This window comes from Athene cunicularia (assembly GCF_003259725.1).
Source record: "Athene cunicularia isolate RWA chromosome 3 unlocalized genomic scaffold, athCun1 chr3_part1, whole genome shotgun sequence".
Classification (NCBI taxonomy): Eukaryota; Metazoa; Chordata; class Aves; order Strigiformes; family Strigidae; genus Athene; species Athene cunicularia.
In genome coordinates this window covers 1,001,503-1,016,770 of record NW_020799097.1, presented here as the reverse complement: position 1 = coordinate 1,016,770, position 15,268 = coordinate 1,001,503, and the positions used below count along the sequence as shown (strand labels likewise).

Sequence of the window (15,268 nt, the reverse complement as noted above, 5' to 3'; positions counted from 1 at the left end):
GGAGGGGGCTTCTGGGGGTGTCTGTTAGGGTTAGGCCCTTTGGTTAGGGCCTGGGGGAGGTGTGGGAGCTAGTGGCCCAGTAGGATGCAGGGTGGCTGTGGGGTGCTGGGGTGAAGGTCTGACACAATACTGAGGTGAGGGCTTGGCTGGGAACTGGGCTGTGAACACTTTGGGAAGGGGTGTGAAGGTTGGGGGCCGGCAGTGGAGAGCTGCTGTGCAGGGAACTGTCTGTGGGCTCCTCACGTTAATAGTACAAACTAGAAGGCCCACTGGCCCCACGCACACGCCTGCCAAGAGTGTGTCCTTGTCTTATCTCCTCCCTTTCACCTGCACCTGATATAGCTCATTTCTCAGTACCTGCAGGCTTGTTACTCTTGCCCTGTGCTTCTAAGGCATTGCCTGTCCTCTCCTGAAGTTCCCTTCTGCCAGCACTGCTCTGTGCTGAGGTTGTGCATCTCCTGGCTCAATCCTCTGCCCCCATTTGTGTCCTTTGGTGATCCTGGGCTTGACAACAGCTTGTCGTGTCTGGGCTGTTATCAGTCACTGCTTCCCCAAAATCAGCAGTGCATGAACGCTGGAGGGTTAGGAAGGATCTTCCCCCTGCTGGCAGATTATTGAATAAATAGTTATTTCTAACAGTTTATGAATATTTATTATTAGTTTTCTTGGATACGGGGTATTTGTTTATTCTGGGGTTTCAGTGGTGAAACATCACATAGCAGAAAAGTGAATATTGTACCATAACTACCTCAAACTGGAAGAGATGGAACAAACAGTTTTGAGTGTTGAACTAGTTTAAATGGCTGCGGGGTTAACAAAGGCTAAGTAAGCGTGGATTTTGGTATTTGGAAAGATGGGAGCTGGGAGAGAAACTCTAACAGCCTTCTGGGTAAGGAGCTGCCTCGGTGGGAAGGTAAACGCCAATGTGAAATCCTCACAGGAATAAACTGGCCATGGGTATAGGCCAGGAGAAAACAGGTTTCTAGGAACAATGTCAGTGAGGTCTGGAATGAGCTTTGTGAGAGGAGTGCGAGGGGTGGAAAGTAAAACTCGTTTCTGGATTATCTGACTCCATTTTAGAAAAGGGACTTTAGGGTGCGTTTGTCTGTGATGAGAGAATTAGACTTGGCCTACAGGCTCGGGGAGGGGTGGCTGGAGCTGTCTGGGAGAGAAGGGTCTGGGGGTTCTCACTGACCAGCAGCTGGACAGGAGCCAGCAGTGTGCCTGGGTGGGCAAGAAAGCCAACGGCCTCCTGGCTTGGATTGGAACTAGTGTGAGCAGCAGGAGCAGGGAGGTGACAGTCCCCTGTGCTCGGCACTGGTGAGGCCACACCTGGAGGGTTGTGTCCAGGTCTGGGCACCTCAATCCCAGAGAGATCTGGAGGGGCTGGAGCGAGGGCAGAGGAGGGCAGCGAGGCTGGGGAAGGGCTGGAGAATCAATCCTGTGAGGAGCCAGGGAAGGAGCTGGGAGTGTGCAGTGTGAGGAGGAGGAGGCTGAGGGGAGCCCTCATCCCTCTCTGCAGCTCCTGACAGGACATTGCAGAGAGGCTGGGGCTGGGCTCTGCTCCCAGGGGATCAGGGACAGGACAAGAGGGAACGGCTGGAAACTGCCCCAGGGGAGGGTCAGGCTGGGCAGGAGGAGAAAATGTTTCCCAGCAAGAGTGGTGCGAGAGTGGAACAGGCTGCCCAGGGAGGGGGGAGTCCCCATCCCTGGGGGGGTTTCAGGGCCGTTGGGATGAGCTGTGGGGGATGTGGGGTAGGGGAGAACTGTGTAGAGTCGGGCTGGGGGTTGGACTCGCTGATCCCGAGGGGCTTTTCCAACCTGAGTGATTCTGTGAGTCTGTCTGCACTTGTTTTACGATTTGTGCTCAACTGAAACAGCCCTGTGTTGTTCAGCTTGTCATGCCTGAACTGCTGCCATTCTGTGTTTGCTTCCCAGCTCCTCACCTCCTCTTTCTTTACTAAGTGTTTTTTTTTATTTAGTTTTGGCTTGTTACTGGAAATCTATTTCAAGCTATTAAAAATGTGTTCTTGCAGGCGCTCTGGTGAAGACATGGCAGCTCTTACCCCACAGAAAAGGCATCACAATTCTACTGATACCAATGGGTATGTTAACTTTTCATAGATTTCTTTTACCCTAATAAAAACAATCGCTGCACGCAGAATAAAATAGGTATTTAAAACCCTTGAGTTTTTAACCTGGAGTGGAAAAATATTAAGGTGGATCTGAGATGCAGTAGCATCACCCTACGTTTGTTGTTCAGTGACTTATTTTATACTGGACTGAGCATCTTGAGAGATTTCAGGTAATGTATAGGGAAATCAAAGCTAAAAATGTTCTTTAATCTCTAGCGTAGCACAGAATTAGAAGTGAACAGAGTTGTCACACTGAGCTGGTACTTTGCAGGCCCACATGTGTAGTTTGCATTAGGGCTTTTTTTTTTTTCTTCTATTAAAGTATCTTGTTTTGACAGTCACGTGTCAAGTGCGTATCCCTGTCCCTGACACTCACACACAGACCTAACCCTGAGTAGGTCACAAAACCGGCAGAAACTTAAAACCTGATTGTTTAGAAATTTAGGAAATAAACTCCCTGATGTTTGCATTTCTTTGTGGTAAAGCCTCAGTCTTTCTCGCTTGGAAAGACTTTGATATACAGCACAGAAATACTGAGGTCTGCACAAATTATCTGAGTATTCTAGTGGTAAGAGAAAAACAGTTCCTGTGTTGTGTAGAGCTGAAAAATTTATGGGATTATTTGTTTTTCACTAAGGATTGGAGGAGAAGGCATAGGCCGTGAACAAAAAGCTGAGTTTTAATTCCAAAACAACAGCTTTTTTCTCATTCTTTCATACCTCTACCAGTTGAACAGATTTTTCACATGCGTGTCCTATACTTCCTCCACAAAAATATGTCTGGGGGCGGGGAGTGGAGACCAAGAGTGGCATTTGGTTTCTGATTTGGAAGGACAAATTCCTGCGACAGGGTGTAAATACTCGTGGAGGAAACACCTCACTATGTTGTGCCCCAAATACGTTAACAACCAATTTACACCAATTTATTACCTCCTTCAGGCAGTGGTTCAGAAGCTGTTAGTGATTTACCGATGAGGTGTGAGACTCTGATAGACAGTGAGATTTCAGTGTGTCCCTTTCAGAAACTGGTGTCAGATATTCTGAGATTCCCCCCTCCAGCTTTATCAGTCTTCCATACGGGGGTGGTGCACGAGCTTTTTCAGGGGCACAAATCTGAGTTGACAGAGTTGGTCTGAAACAAATCAAACTTTTTTTTTTTTTTCCTTAATCGTGAAAAGTGCTGATCTGTCAGCAGCTTTCTAAAAAGCAGAATGACTCTTGTTCCCAGGAGCTATAACAAGTTCAGACAGGAAAATAGATTTAAAAAAAAAAATATATATATATATATATAGATGGAGAGTGGCAAGACAGTCTTAAGCCTTTGATATTTTTATATTTTGGTGTTTGATATTTGTATTTGTTATGGGGCATATACCAGTGCAGGCAAGTAGGCTGAGTGAAAAGTGTTATTTTATGTAAAATAATAATCATTTTGATAATTATAAATATATAATTATTACTAACATTTTGCAATAATAAAAATAATAATTGTTCAATTATTAAAATATTATTCAATTATTAGCTTTCAGCAGTATATGTGATGTTTTCTCCCAGATTATTTTTACAGTTCATCCTTAACCTTTGAGACAGGCAGGTAGGCTGAGTGAAAATTGTTATTTTACGTAAAATAATTATTATTTAAAGAATTATAAATGTATTGTCATTATTAATAATATTTTATAATAATTGAAAAGCTTTCAGCAGTATATGTGATGTTTGCTCCCAGATTATTTTTACAGTTTATCCTTAGCCTTTGAGACAGGCAAGTAGGCTGAGTGAAAATTGTTATTTTACGTAAAATAATTATTATTTAAATAATTATAAATGTATTATCATTAGTAATACTATTTTATAATAATAATAGTTGGAAAGCTTTCAGTAGTATATGTGAGGTTTGCTCTCTGATTACTTTTTACAGTTCATCCTTAGCCTTTGAGACAGGCAAGTAGGCTGAGTGACATTTTATTTTTATATAAAATTTAAATAATTATAAATGTATTATGATTATTAATAGTATTTCATAATCATAATAATAATTGAAAAGCTTTCAGCAGTATATGTGATGTTTGCTCCCTGATTATTTTTACAGTTCATCCTTAGCCTTTGAACCTCCCGGGAAAAAAATGCTGGGCTTTGCTAAAGGTCTGTCTCCACCCAAGAAATTGAGAAATAATTGGTTTGCTTCTCCATTGAAATGGTCGCCCGGCTCCAGCGATGAGATGAAAGAAATTGAGGCTGTCCCGGTGATGCCGGCGCTGTGGAGGGGGCTGGATGCTTCCCCCCGTCAGGCAGTCGGTGCTCCTGCAGCCATGCAGAGGGAATTCTCAGGGAAATTATCCCCAAAACCCGCTTCCTCCTACAAACCCCTTGTGCCAGTGGTGTCTTTTTACAGCAAGGAAAAGCGATACCTTACTCCTCTTGAGAGGAAACAACTGAACGAGAAGCGGTCTCTGGCTGAGAGGAACAGGGATGAAAACCTCCCTGCTGCCAGCCAGACTGAGAAAAGAAACAGGAATTTGGGCAGGAATACCGGCTTAAAGATGACCAAGCACGCAACCAACCCCAAGCATGGTAAACCAGACCCCAAACTGCTTAAGAAGAAGGGGAATGTACCACCGGGAAAAGGCAGTGTGGAGAAAGAGAATGTGAGTTGTCTGGTTAAAAAGAAGATAGATTCACCCTTCAGAGTGCTCAGCATGACAGTTAAACCAGCCCTGAAACTCCAGTTGGGAGCAGCGTTCTTCTCTGCCCAGAAGAAATCGCACTCTAAAAAACCAGTTGGAGACATGAAATCTCTCCCTAGATCTCTGCAAAACGATCAGCCCAGACCACTGACAACTCCAGAGCCTAATTCAGCTGATAAAACCAAAATTCTTGAGGCGGGTGGTGTATTGAGAGGTATTCCTGCGCCTCGGAAGAAGGAAAACGGAGACAGGGAGGACTTTACGAGCTGCGTACATCAAGAGAGAGATTCGGCACGTGAAGGAAAACCATCTCCGCAGGAAAGCAGCAGCACCTCTGGCCCGTCGGGTAATTCTGAGTCTGCAGCCGCAGGAGACGGTGACGCAGAAAATGTGGTAAGTGGGGGTGTCGTCGGGACCCGCGGAGGCGCTCGGGTGACGCACACAGAGCTCGCTGAGCAAGTGGGAAGGAACACGTGCTCTGGTTATTCCAACGCAGGGCGTTTATTTGGATATCTTAGTGGATTTTTGCCTAGGAAAACTTTCACAGATTGATTCCTGCCTGACGAAGGTATAAAACTGGGGTAAACTTTTTCAGGAAGTTTTTGTCGGCGTCGCCGCGCTCGGCTGCGGTGAAATATTCCGTTTACGATGGCTGAAAGGAAAGTTTCTGCGTGGTGTTTTTCCAAAAGACAATCTGTATTTTATTTGTTTTTCAGTGTGATAAAGGGCAAAGCTGAAAAAACAGGTTTTCAGCGTTATTTTTTTTTTTTTCCTCTCGTTTTAATAAATGTAACAAATGCCAAGCCTGACCTGGCTGGGTTTTGTGGGAGGTCGTGAGCCACATCCTGGCCGTTCTCCCTAGATAACTCCAAACGTTGCCTGACCAAAGCTGGAGAAAGGAGCCGCTTTGCAAGCATCCTGCTGCTGTGCTCCTGAAAGCCAGTTTCTTTTTTTCTCAGCCAGTGAAGTAATTGGGAAAATCAAAATTATTTCTAGAGTGTCTTTATTTAGAGATTTCTCCTGGATCGCGAGATGTTGCTTGCAGCTGCAGCCCGTGCTGTTATTCAAGCAGCAATAGCCAGCTTTGGGCTGGTCTGGCCTTATCTTTTTAGCCATTATTTTCTCAGCAGGAACCACGTGTCCTCATTCTGCAGCTCCCTTCTCCAAGGAAGCAAGGCTTAAGCCTTCGTTTCTCAAGCTTTAACAAACCAACAAGGAGTTTCCTGAGCTGTTTGAGGAACCGTAACCATTTTGTGTGTCACTGAAGCTGCCTCAGTGAATGCTGCTGGTGCTGGAAAAGTGTTGGTTTGGGTTGTTTTTTTTTTTTAAAACATACATTTGATTCTTGTACTGGACCAATTAAAACTTTACAGTGAGTCTCACTTAGTGCCAACCAGTTACTAACTGCCAGACCTCGCTCTTAATGTTAGGATTTGCTGGAGAATTATTTAGCTTGGGATTGTGGATTTTTGCTTTCTAACCTGGCGTTTAGGTGTGAAAGCTGAGGGTGACAGCGGCACGAGTGCAGCTGCAAAATACAAATCCAGAAATTTCGTTACACTTTAATGTCATATTTTGCTGTTGCATTCTGGCATCTAAAATACAGGAAAGTAGGAAAAGCCAGTGGAATACTACTGTAGTATTTTATACTGGGCACTGAAAGGAAGCAGTGAGCAAGACGAGAAGCTGTTTTTATAGGGCTAATGTGTTCTATATTCCTGTGTCAGTTCAATAAAAGACAGTTTATTGCCTCCTTTGTTCACCTGCACTGTTTTAGTATCTCTCTCACATTCCTGACTTGATTGTCAATATGTTTTTACAGTGCAGCACTAATAAACCACAAATGTTAGCTTGTGCTGTCTAATCTTGCACGTGCAGTAAAAAAAAAAATAAAAAAATTTGAAAGCATTTGATTCTGCTGTGATGGCAGGTTTTTGTGGTGGCAAGCTATTTCTTGGAGGTTAACCAGAGGTTCAGAGTGTTTGAAAAGGGAAATCAGTGACCTTGTTACTGAACACAGAGCAAGTTTGGCCTTGATCTGGTCTCAGATTCTGCTACAGCCAGTAAGTGTTACTGTAAATTTGGTCTCAAAAGAACCCTCTAAGGCTCAGCTGGAAGTTGTAGAAGGCAGGCAGGCTGTGCTGCAGCGCTGGGTGCTCGGGGGATCATTCCACCTAACGTACATTCACTAAAACAAAAACTTACCCTTTACATACCTTAAATATTCATATGTTTTCCAAGAAGTCTCCACCTTTCTGCCTATCTATTGCATTTACATAGTGCTGGCATTACAAAATCACGCTACACATGAGTGGGGGTCTTGGGTGGTCGTTTGGGGAGTTACCCCCTACTCCTTTTTCCCTTTTATGGTCACGAGTCTTTTGAGGACAATTTCTTCTCCTTGGATGTTTCCCAATTCTGTTGTCCAGACAAGATGTTCTTTCTTATCTGCCTTGTTTGATTTCTGCCAGGACATATCTATTCTCAAGGTCTGGATATTTTCTCTGTACAATTTAATCACTCAGGCCTTGTTAAATACAAAGTTAAACATTGTTTGGTAAAAGGATTTCTAAATATTTAAGGTATAATAGATCGCTAATTGTTACAGGCTTCAACTTGCAGGCACCAACTGTTCTCAGGCATCATGGGGTTTCTGATGAGATGGGAAATAATACACAGTCGCACACAAAAAGAGCAGAGTTCAAGGCAAAAATCAGTTTGGCAAACTTTCATTTTTATAGAACCTCTGTGAGAGGCTTCCAAAAAGCTGTGAAGATGAGATGGTCAGAGCATGAAGCAGAGTCCCAGAAATGCTCAGGTGAAAAAATACTACAGTTAAGAGTTATTTAAGAACAAAAGGAGAAAAAAGAACCCCAAACCAAAACAACAACCCATAATAAAAGGAAGGCAGGAGCATATGCAGGTATTGAGAATCAACAGTAGTCAAGGTCAGGTGGATGAGAAATGTCAATGGGGCACCTCAAAGCTGCTAGTAACCTGCAGGAAATTAATTTTTCCTCAGTGCTGGGGTACAACACTTTGAAATTCAGCAGTCAAGTGTAACTTTAATAATGGTGAGATGGGTAATCTGCTAAAACTGCGTTTTGTTATTGGAAAATACAGGTTGGTAATGCTTCGTGATGTCAATTAGTGCTCGTTGGGCTGGTCAGTTGAACTGTGTGGGATTTGAACTGGTGTCTGAGAAGTTAATCAGCTGGGGGGTTTTCTTTCTGCCCTAAAAAATTTTCTTAATTCCTAGGATGTTGATGAAATCAGTTCCTCTGCAACCTGTGAGTCCGATGATTGCGTTATTCTCTCAAGCCAGCCTCCCTGTAAGGTGGTGGATAAGCGAGGTAAGTGGGATTATGACTTGGTTATGACTTTTATTGCCCTAGGAAAACGAAAGGCAAAAGACTCTGGAAATCTCTTGGGTTACCTGCTTTTCCCCAGCAGGATCAACTCTGCTGAATTCCCACGTTGGCCTATAATTTAGAGTTTAAATCAGCTGGACAGTAAGGATGGAGATTCCACTGTCTCCCTGGTGACTCTGGTTTAGTGTTAAGCAATATGTCACCCGGTTTTAATCCTGATGTCTAACCTGTCTTTTCTCTTTGCTTTACTCCATAGCCCATTCCCTGTGAGATTTGGGAAACTACTTGATTCCTCTTCTTAAATTTTCTCCTGTTCTTTTTCTCCCCGTCCTGTTACCCTGTTTCTTTCACCTTTCCTTTTTTTTTTTTTTTTTTTTTTTTTTTTTTTTTTTTTTTTTTTTTTTTTTACATCTGATTCTTTCATTTATTTTTCTCCAGGCTGAGCCATGTCCTTGCCTGGTGTGCTACTTCCAAACAGAACTGCACCTGAGCCTTGCCAGCACTAATTAGCAGGAATGGAGTAATTAATATATTCCACATGCAGTGAATGCATACATTTCCACAGGAAACTCTGTGAGCTGCCTTTGGTTTGAGGTGGACAGTAACCCAAGTGTTTTACACACAGCTGCTGCCCAGAGGGTTGATCCCTATCTCTTATTTTTCACCAGCTTGTGGTTCCCCTTATCCTTATTTCAATCTTACTTGTTTCTGCCCATTTTCAAGGCAAGAATGCTTTTTAAATTAAACTCTTAAATGCCCCTGTGTGTTAGCTATTATGTACAAAGTTACAAGCATCATGGTCACTGAAGAAACTCCACTCTGCTTTCTGTTTCAGCAGTGAATTGTTAGCAGTAATTATTTAAATATGATTTTATTTTTTTTTCCCCCCCTTGGTTAACTTTGCTCCTTTTCTTATGGTTGGTTTACACAGACCACATTTTCCTGCTAACACAAGGGAATTTTTAGAAGTTCTGTATTGATTTTAAGATATTTATTATTTTTTCCTCTTGGAAATAACAAATTATAATAAAAAGAAAATAAGCTGCTGTTTAAATATTATTTTATTAAGGCAAAATAATGTGTTGGTCTCTACCTGCTGTCTCATCTTCCAAGTATGCACTAACATGTGCCAGTATGTTTGCAGAATTTGAGGTCATGTTATTTTATCCTCATTTCCTGGTTTCTCCATTTTTTCCCTTTATAAAAATAGGCAGCATTTGCTGTTCTAGCCTAGGCAGCTCTGGGTTAATTCAGTCCTTGCTAGTCTGAAAAGGTCTAATTTATCTGAGTGTTCCCTCAGCAGCTTTCCTTAGCTGTGGAAGTCCAGCTCTCCTTTGTGTCTTGAGTGTGCTAACGATCTCATCACAACTAATTCTTTTATGGAGGACTGAGATAAAAAGGCACTAAATGTTTTGTCATGGGGTTTTAGTGTTTCCTCCTCTTTTGGTATCAGAAACTTCTGGGTTTTCCCTTTGCTGTTTGTCACAGGCTGTTCCCCTGGTACTGTGGCCTTCCCAGGCAGAGCTCATCTTGCAGTCTGGCCTTTCTGCTTTCAGTCCTCCGTGTTACAGCTCTGCTCTCCCCTGGTTTTCACCCCCTTTGCGCTTCCCTGAGTTTCCAGTGAGAGGAAAAAGTCACGATTTAGCCATGTTTGTCTCTTACTCCACTTCTTTGGCACATCTGGTCTTAATCTGTTTCTTGAAGAAATTGCCAGCACTCCTGAGCTTTTTTTTTTTTTTCCCCCTCCCTTTAGTCTTGCTTCACATGGGAACTTATTTATCTGCTTTTGGAACGTGGTGAGGTCTGTTTAATCACAGGTCACCCTTGCCCTGCCTCCCCTTGTCCTCAGGAGTGGCACACTCCGTGCTGCGGGCCACTTCTCTTTCTGCCAGCTCCAGCTCCGTATCAAAGGTTCCTCCTCTTGCTGTGTTTTCCACTTGTTTATAAAGCTGTTGCTATCACATTCCCAAAGATTGCCTGACATTATTTGCCTGCTGGGGCCTTTCCCAAGAAGTGCCTTGGCCCTGTAAGATCCCACATTTCTAGGAAGCCGTAGGCTTTTTTACTGTTATTAGTGGCTTTGTCATGACTCCTCACCATCTTTTCCACTACTGATATTAACAAGAGACACTTATCTCCTGCTTCCTAGAGACTGGTTCATCATCATGGTATGTTTTTTGCAGGCTGTTGGGGATGTTTTTCTGCTTATATACTTTTGCTGTGTAATTCCCAGCAAGTCTCTATTTGTCAATGAGGTCAAAATACGAGAGCAGAAAGCAGCTTGGTACCTAAACTTTTAACACTCGAGGGAAAGTATATTCACAGCTAATAATTTGCTTGGCTTTACCTACCAAAGTCTTTGCTAAATTATCCTACAACTTGCAGGTTGTGTGCTGTAACAGAGCTGAGCCCGTCACTTCCCAGTTTGTGGAGGATGAAGAAGCTCTATGTTCAGGCTGCTGCAGGCAAAATATTAGAAAACGGACAAATCTGTTCTTGATTAACACAATTAATGGCCAAGGAAACATGAAACTACTGCAGCAGAAATTTCTGCTTCATCATTCTAGAGGGGAAAGTACCAAATAGCCCAATCAATGTCGATTAAGTGGATTGAAGATAATTGTGGGGATACCACTCATGGACATAATTTTTATATCCTGCAGAATCAACAACTTCCCAGTACTCTAAAAGCTCTTGTCTATGCAGTTCAATTTCACTGTTGTGTATCATTTTGAAGTCTTATTGGTGTTTGCATTTCTCTCTCCCTGTATTGACGTGTTCTGTGACTAAAATGGATTCTAAACCACAGTACTTTCACTCCTCTTTTCCAGCAACTCCTTCAAATGCTGTTGTCTACCCCATATTCAGTGCACCCCCTGCCAGCAAGAAAAGGTAGGCTGATCTTTGCTAAGTCTCTGCAAGAATGAGCAGAAGTCTTATATGTGCAGAATCTTTTTTTTTTTTTTTTTTTAAAGTTACACTAATTCTAAAAACAATAGCTTGGCTTTCTCCTGATCTTTGTAAGGTTAGGGAGTCTGGGGTTTTTATTGAGTTGACTTTTTTTTTTTTTTCTTTTAAAGTGAAGATGAAAGTTGTGTTGGTTTAGGGGGATATTAGCCCGTGCATAAGGAAATACACATTTGCTTACTGTCTAGTATATTTTACTTGTCAATTTGTACGTACTGAGCTGATTAATTTTTTTAACTTAGAAGGCAATAATAGTTTTCTCTTAGCTGTTTCTAATGCTAAAATCATTAGAACGAGGGGGACTGTTTCAGGATATATATTCATCATCAAGAATGGCACAGCCTTGGTGGTGGTTGGGCCCTGTAGAGAGGTTTTTATTTATTTATACTGCTTCTGTGTGTTCTGTATCTCCCTACCTGGAGTGTCCATAGTGAGCAGTAACTTTCAGTCGTTATATATTGGCCATTTGTTAGGGACCTGCACCTCCCATCAGCCACAGCCCCTCGGCGGCAGTAACTACAGATGTGAGTAGGTACCATTTGTCAAAACAAATTGTCTTTACTTGGACAATTTGGCAAGTGCAGTGGCATGGTATGATGTTGCCTGCTGGCTGTACAATGACCAGGGAGGCTTTGCTGTGCCTCTGGCCACAACAGCAAATTCCCAGCAGGGCTACAGGCCTGGGGAGGAGTGGCTGGAGAGCTACTGGTCAGCGAGGTACCTGGGGGGGTTGATACTGGTCAGCGAGGTACCTGGGGGGCCAGAGTGTGCCCAGGGGGCCAAGGAGGGCAATGGCATCCTGGCTGGTGTCAGCACTGGCGTGGCCAGCAGGGCCAGGGAAGGGATCTGAGCCCTGGGCTCGGCACTGGGGAGGCCGCCCCTCGATTCCTGGGTTCAGTTTTGGGCCCCTCACCCCAAAAAGGCCGTTGAATGACTCGAGCGTGGCCAGAGAAGGGCAACGGAGCTGGTGCAGGGTCTGGAGCACAGGTCTGCTGGGGAGCGGCTGGGGGAACTGGGGGGGTTCAGTCTGGAGCAGAGGAGGCTGAGGGGAGACCTCCTGGCCCTCGGCAACTCCCTGCCAGGAGGGGGCAGAGAGGGGGGATGAGTCTCTGGAGCCAAGGAGCCAGCGCCAGGCCCCGAGGGAATGGCCTCAAGCTGCCCAGGGCAGGGTCAGGCTGGCTCTGAGGAAGGATTTCTGTGCAGAAGGGGCTGTTGGGCGTTGGAATGGGCTGCCCAGGGCAGGGGGGAGTCCCCGGGATCCCTGGAGGGGTTGAAGAGTCGGGCTGAGCCAGCGCTGAGGGGTCTGGGGGAGTTGAGAACGGTCAGGGGGAGGGTCATGGTGGGGCTGGAGGAGCTGCAAGGGCTTTTCCAACCCAGATGATTCTGGGATTCACGAGTCTGATAAATGCTGCGGGTTCCTGTATATACACTCAGGTCTGCACTGCAGACAGCAAATGTGTGTGTGTTCATGAGCTTACTTACACCTACATCACCCCCCAGCCCGGCAGCAATGCCTCTGGCATGGGCATTCTTGCCACGTTTGAAGCAATTCTGTGTTGCAAGCAACTTCTTCAGCTACATCAGCTCCAGGGCGTGAAAATTCAACTTTGTTTAACCAGTTGAGCTGTGGGTCCCTTGCTAAGTAACACTGGAAAGGCTGACAGGGCAGGGCAGGAATTCTGCTCCAGCCAGTCTGTGGCTCTTGTGGGAACTGGCAGCTTCTCGACCTCCTTTACTCATTAAACCTACAGTATTAATTTTTAAACTGTTGAAATTAGTCCTTCCTGGGGACGGCGCTGTAAAAAGTCGTACGGAGCTACATTTCAGAAGGCTTGTTGTTGGAGAATACCTATATTCTTTAAATTCAGTGTCAAACTGATCTCCCTCTTCCATGAGGTTCATTGTTTTCCCACAGTAACTCTTCCTCCACGATGCTTCTGTACCCATTGCAGCAATTGCTGACCGGCGTCCTCACTGTTAGTGCTTGGGGAAGTGTCTCTGTGCTATACAGAAATGACCTGATCGAGTGTATTTTGGATTGCATTTCTTTTTTTTAACCTGAGAAATTTCAGTGCAGCAGCACTAGGTAGCAGCACGCTCAGAAGTTTTGATCTAGGTGCCGAGGACGAGGCAGAAGTTGGAATAAAAATGGGTGAAAAGGATTACTGGAAGCACCTGCTCCTCCTCTGCTTTCCTGTGCTCACCCACCCAAGTGGGTATTTTCTCAGTCTGTTGGGTGCTGATTGATATTTAGTGTGATGGAAATGAAGCACAAAGCACGTGAAGTTTGCTTTTTAATTCTGTCAAAACCATAATACTGCTAAATTACTCACAGGCACTGGGGCTCTTTACGTAAGGTGTAACTGTACTGCCTGGGGTCTGCGCTGTTTAGCTTGTTTCTCCAATTAATTTGCTGCCGTACTTGTAGACCTCTAGTGGAAAAAAAGACATTGTTTTCCCACACAAGAACCAGAGCTACTAATCCCTCTCCCATATTGAATCAAGTCTTGATGCGTTTTGTTAACAATAAAAGCATTCTGAGCCGAGCTTATTGTGAACATAAAAAAAAAGCAAAGTTGCTCCTAAAAGAGCCAAAATAAACCTTCCAAGACTTGTGCTACTGTAGTCCTCTGCCACAGAAGTGTTGAAAGAGAGATCTGATTGCAATATTTGCTTTGCTTCCTCATGTGGCTTTTCAAATACCTTCCGTGGTGCAAGTGGAACCCTGGAATATGTGGAAATCCTGGTGGTTGTGATTAACTGAAAATCAGTCTTGGATTTGCAGTTGTCTCTTGGGAAGCTGATGAGCGCAAGCTTTTCCTTCATGAAGTCTCTGCTTTGGAAATTCTCCTTAGTATCCAAATCTATAAAACTGTTTGGTGTATCTCTAAATTAGTTCCATATTAAGTTTCACTGCACCTGAATTTCCCACTTTGAGATTGCTTAAGAAATGCCACCTTTGCATACAGAAGTCTAAAAGGTAGGTTAGAAAAACTCTGTGATTATTAATACTGCTAACGAGGTGCTTCCCTGTAGCCTAAGCCCACATTGTAAACTTAAAAATTCATGTAGATTCTCCATGTCTGCATCTGAGCAGGAAAAATTCCTCTTGGCCTCGCTCCAGCGTGCTGCCCTCTTTGGGAAGCTGTCCCTGCTACCTGGAGCAGAGTTTAGCCCCAGCACCAAGGGGTTTTCCTGAAATGTTGCCCATGCCCTGGTGTAAAGGTGGTGTCGGCGTGAGGGGCTGGGAGTTGCAGCTGAGGGGGGACCCCAGGAGTAGATGGAGCGTGGGTTTGAGACCAAGTGACCACAGGTTTTGGCCAAAACCTTGTCACGAGTTCTTGTACACTGTGATCAAAACCGAGATGAAATGCTTTGTAGGTTGTTGGAGTTTGATTTTTTTTTTTTTTTTTTTTTTTTTTTTTTTTTTTTTTTTTTTTTTTTTAGGGGAGAGCGGTGCTGGTGTGGTGAGCACTTTGTAGTCGGCTTCCTCCCAAAACAGGAAGGTTTGAAGCTTTGTAAGGTGATTTTGGCTGTTGGTACTTCCCCTGCTGAGTCTGCCCTTCTATCTGCTCGGGACTGTGTGACCCCACGGTTCTCCTCAACCCGTTGAAGGGCAGATGTGTTCTAGGGATGTGATTGTAGCTGCAATTTTATACACAAGCCAAACAAGTTAGGACTTGTCTGGGGCACTGTTTAGGTCAGGCTTTGGGTTTTTTTGGATCCCAGTTAGACTCAGGTGCAGGTTGCCAGTGCTAAGCATTGCTGCCCAAAACTCTGAACCTGTGTGGGAGCATTTTGGATGTTTGGTTGCACACAAGCAGCGGTTTGAGGACGGAGCTGCTGGACTTTGGAGGGTGCAGAGAGGGGGGATGAGTCTCTGGAGCCAAGGAGCCAGCGCCAGGCCCCGAGGGAATGGCCTCAAGCTGCCCAGGGCAGGGTCAGGCTGGCTCTGAGGAAGGATTTCTGTGCAGAAGGGGCTGTTGGGCGTTGGAATGGGCTGCCCAGGGCAGGGGGGAGTCCCCGGGATCCCTGGAGGGGTTGAAGAGTCGGGCTGAGCCAGCGCTGAGGGATCTGGGGGAGTTGGGAACGGTCAGGGGGAGGGTCATGGT

At 44.5% G+C, this 15,268-nt stretch overlaps 1 protein-coding gene across 1 annotated transcript in view; it reads left to right on the top strand.

The window, feature by feature from the left end:
• The first annotated feature begins 2,039 nt into the window (after positions 1-2,039).
• The window catches only part of ESCO2 (establishment of sister chromatid cohesion N-acetyltransferase 2), a 17,239-nt gene continuing 4,010 nt past the window's right edge, over positions 2,040-15,268 (top strand). Inside the window, exons 1-4 of the mRNA XM_026846342.1 lie at positions 2,040-2,105; positions 4,224-5,211; positions 8,078-8,171; positions 11,021-11,082. Coding sequence (XP_026702143.1) covers positions 2,053-2,105; positions 4,224-5,211; positions 8,078-8,171; positions 11,021-11,082 — 1,197 coding nt within the window. The 5' untranslated portion in view covers positions 2,040-2,052. The remainder of the gene's footprint in view (positions 2,106-4,223; positions 5,212-8,077; positions 8,172-11,020; positions 11,083-15,268) is intronic.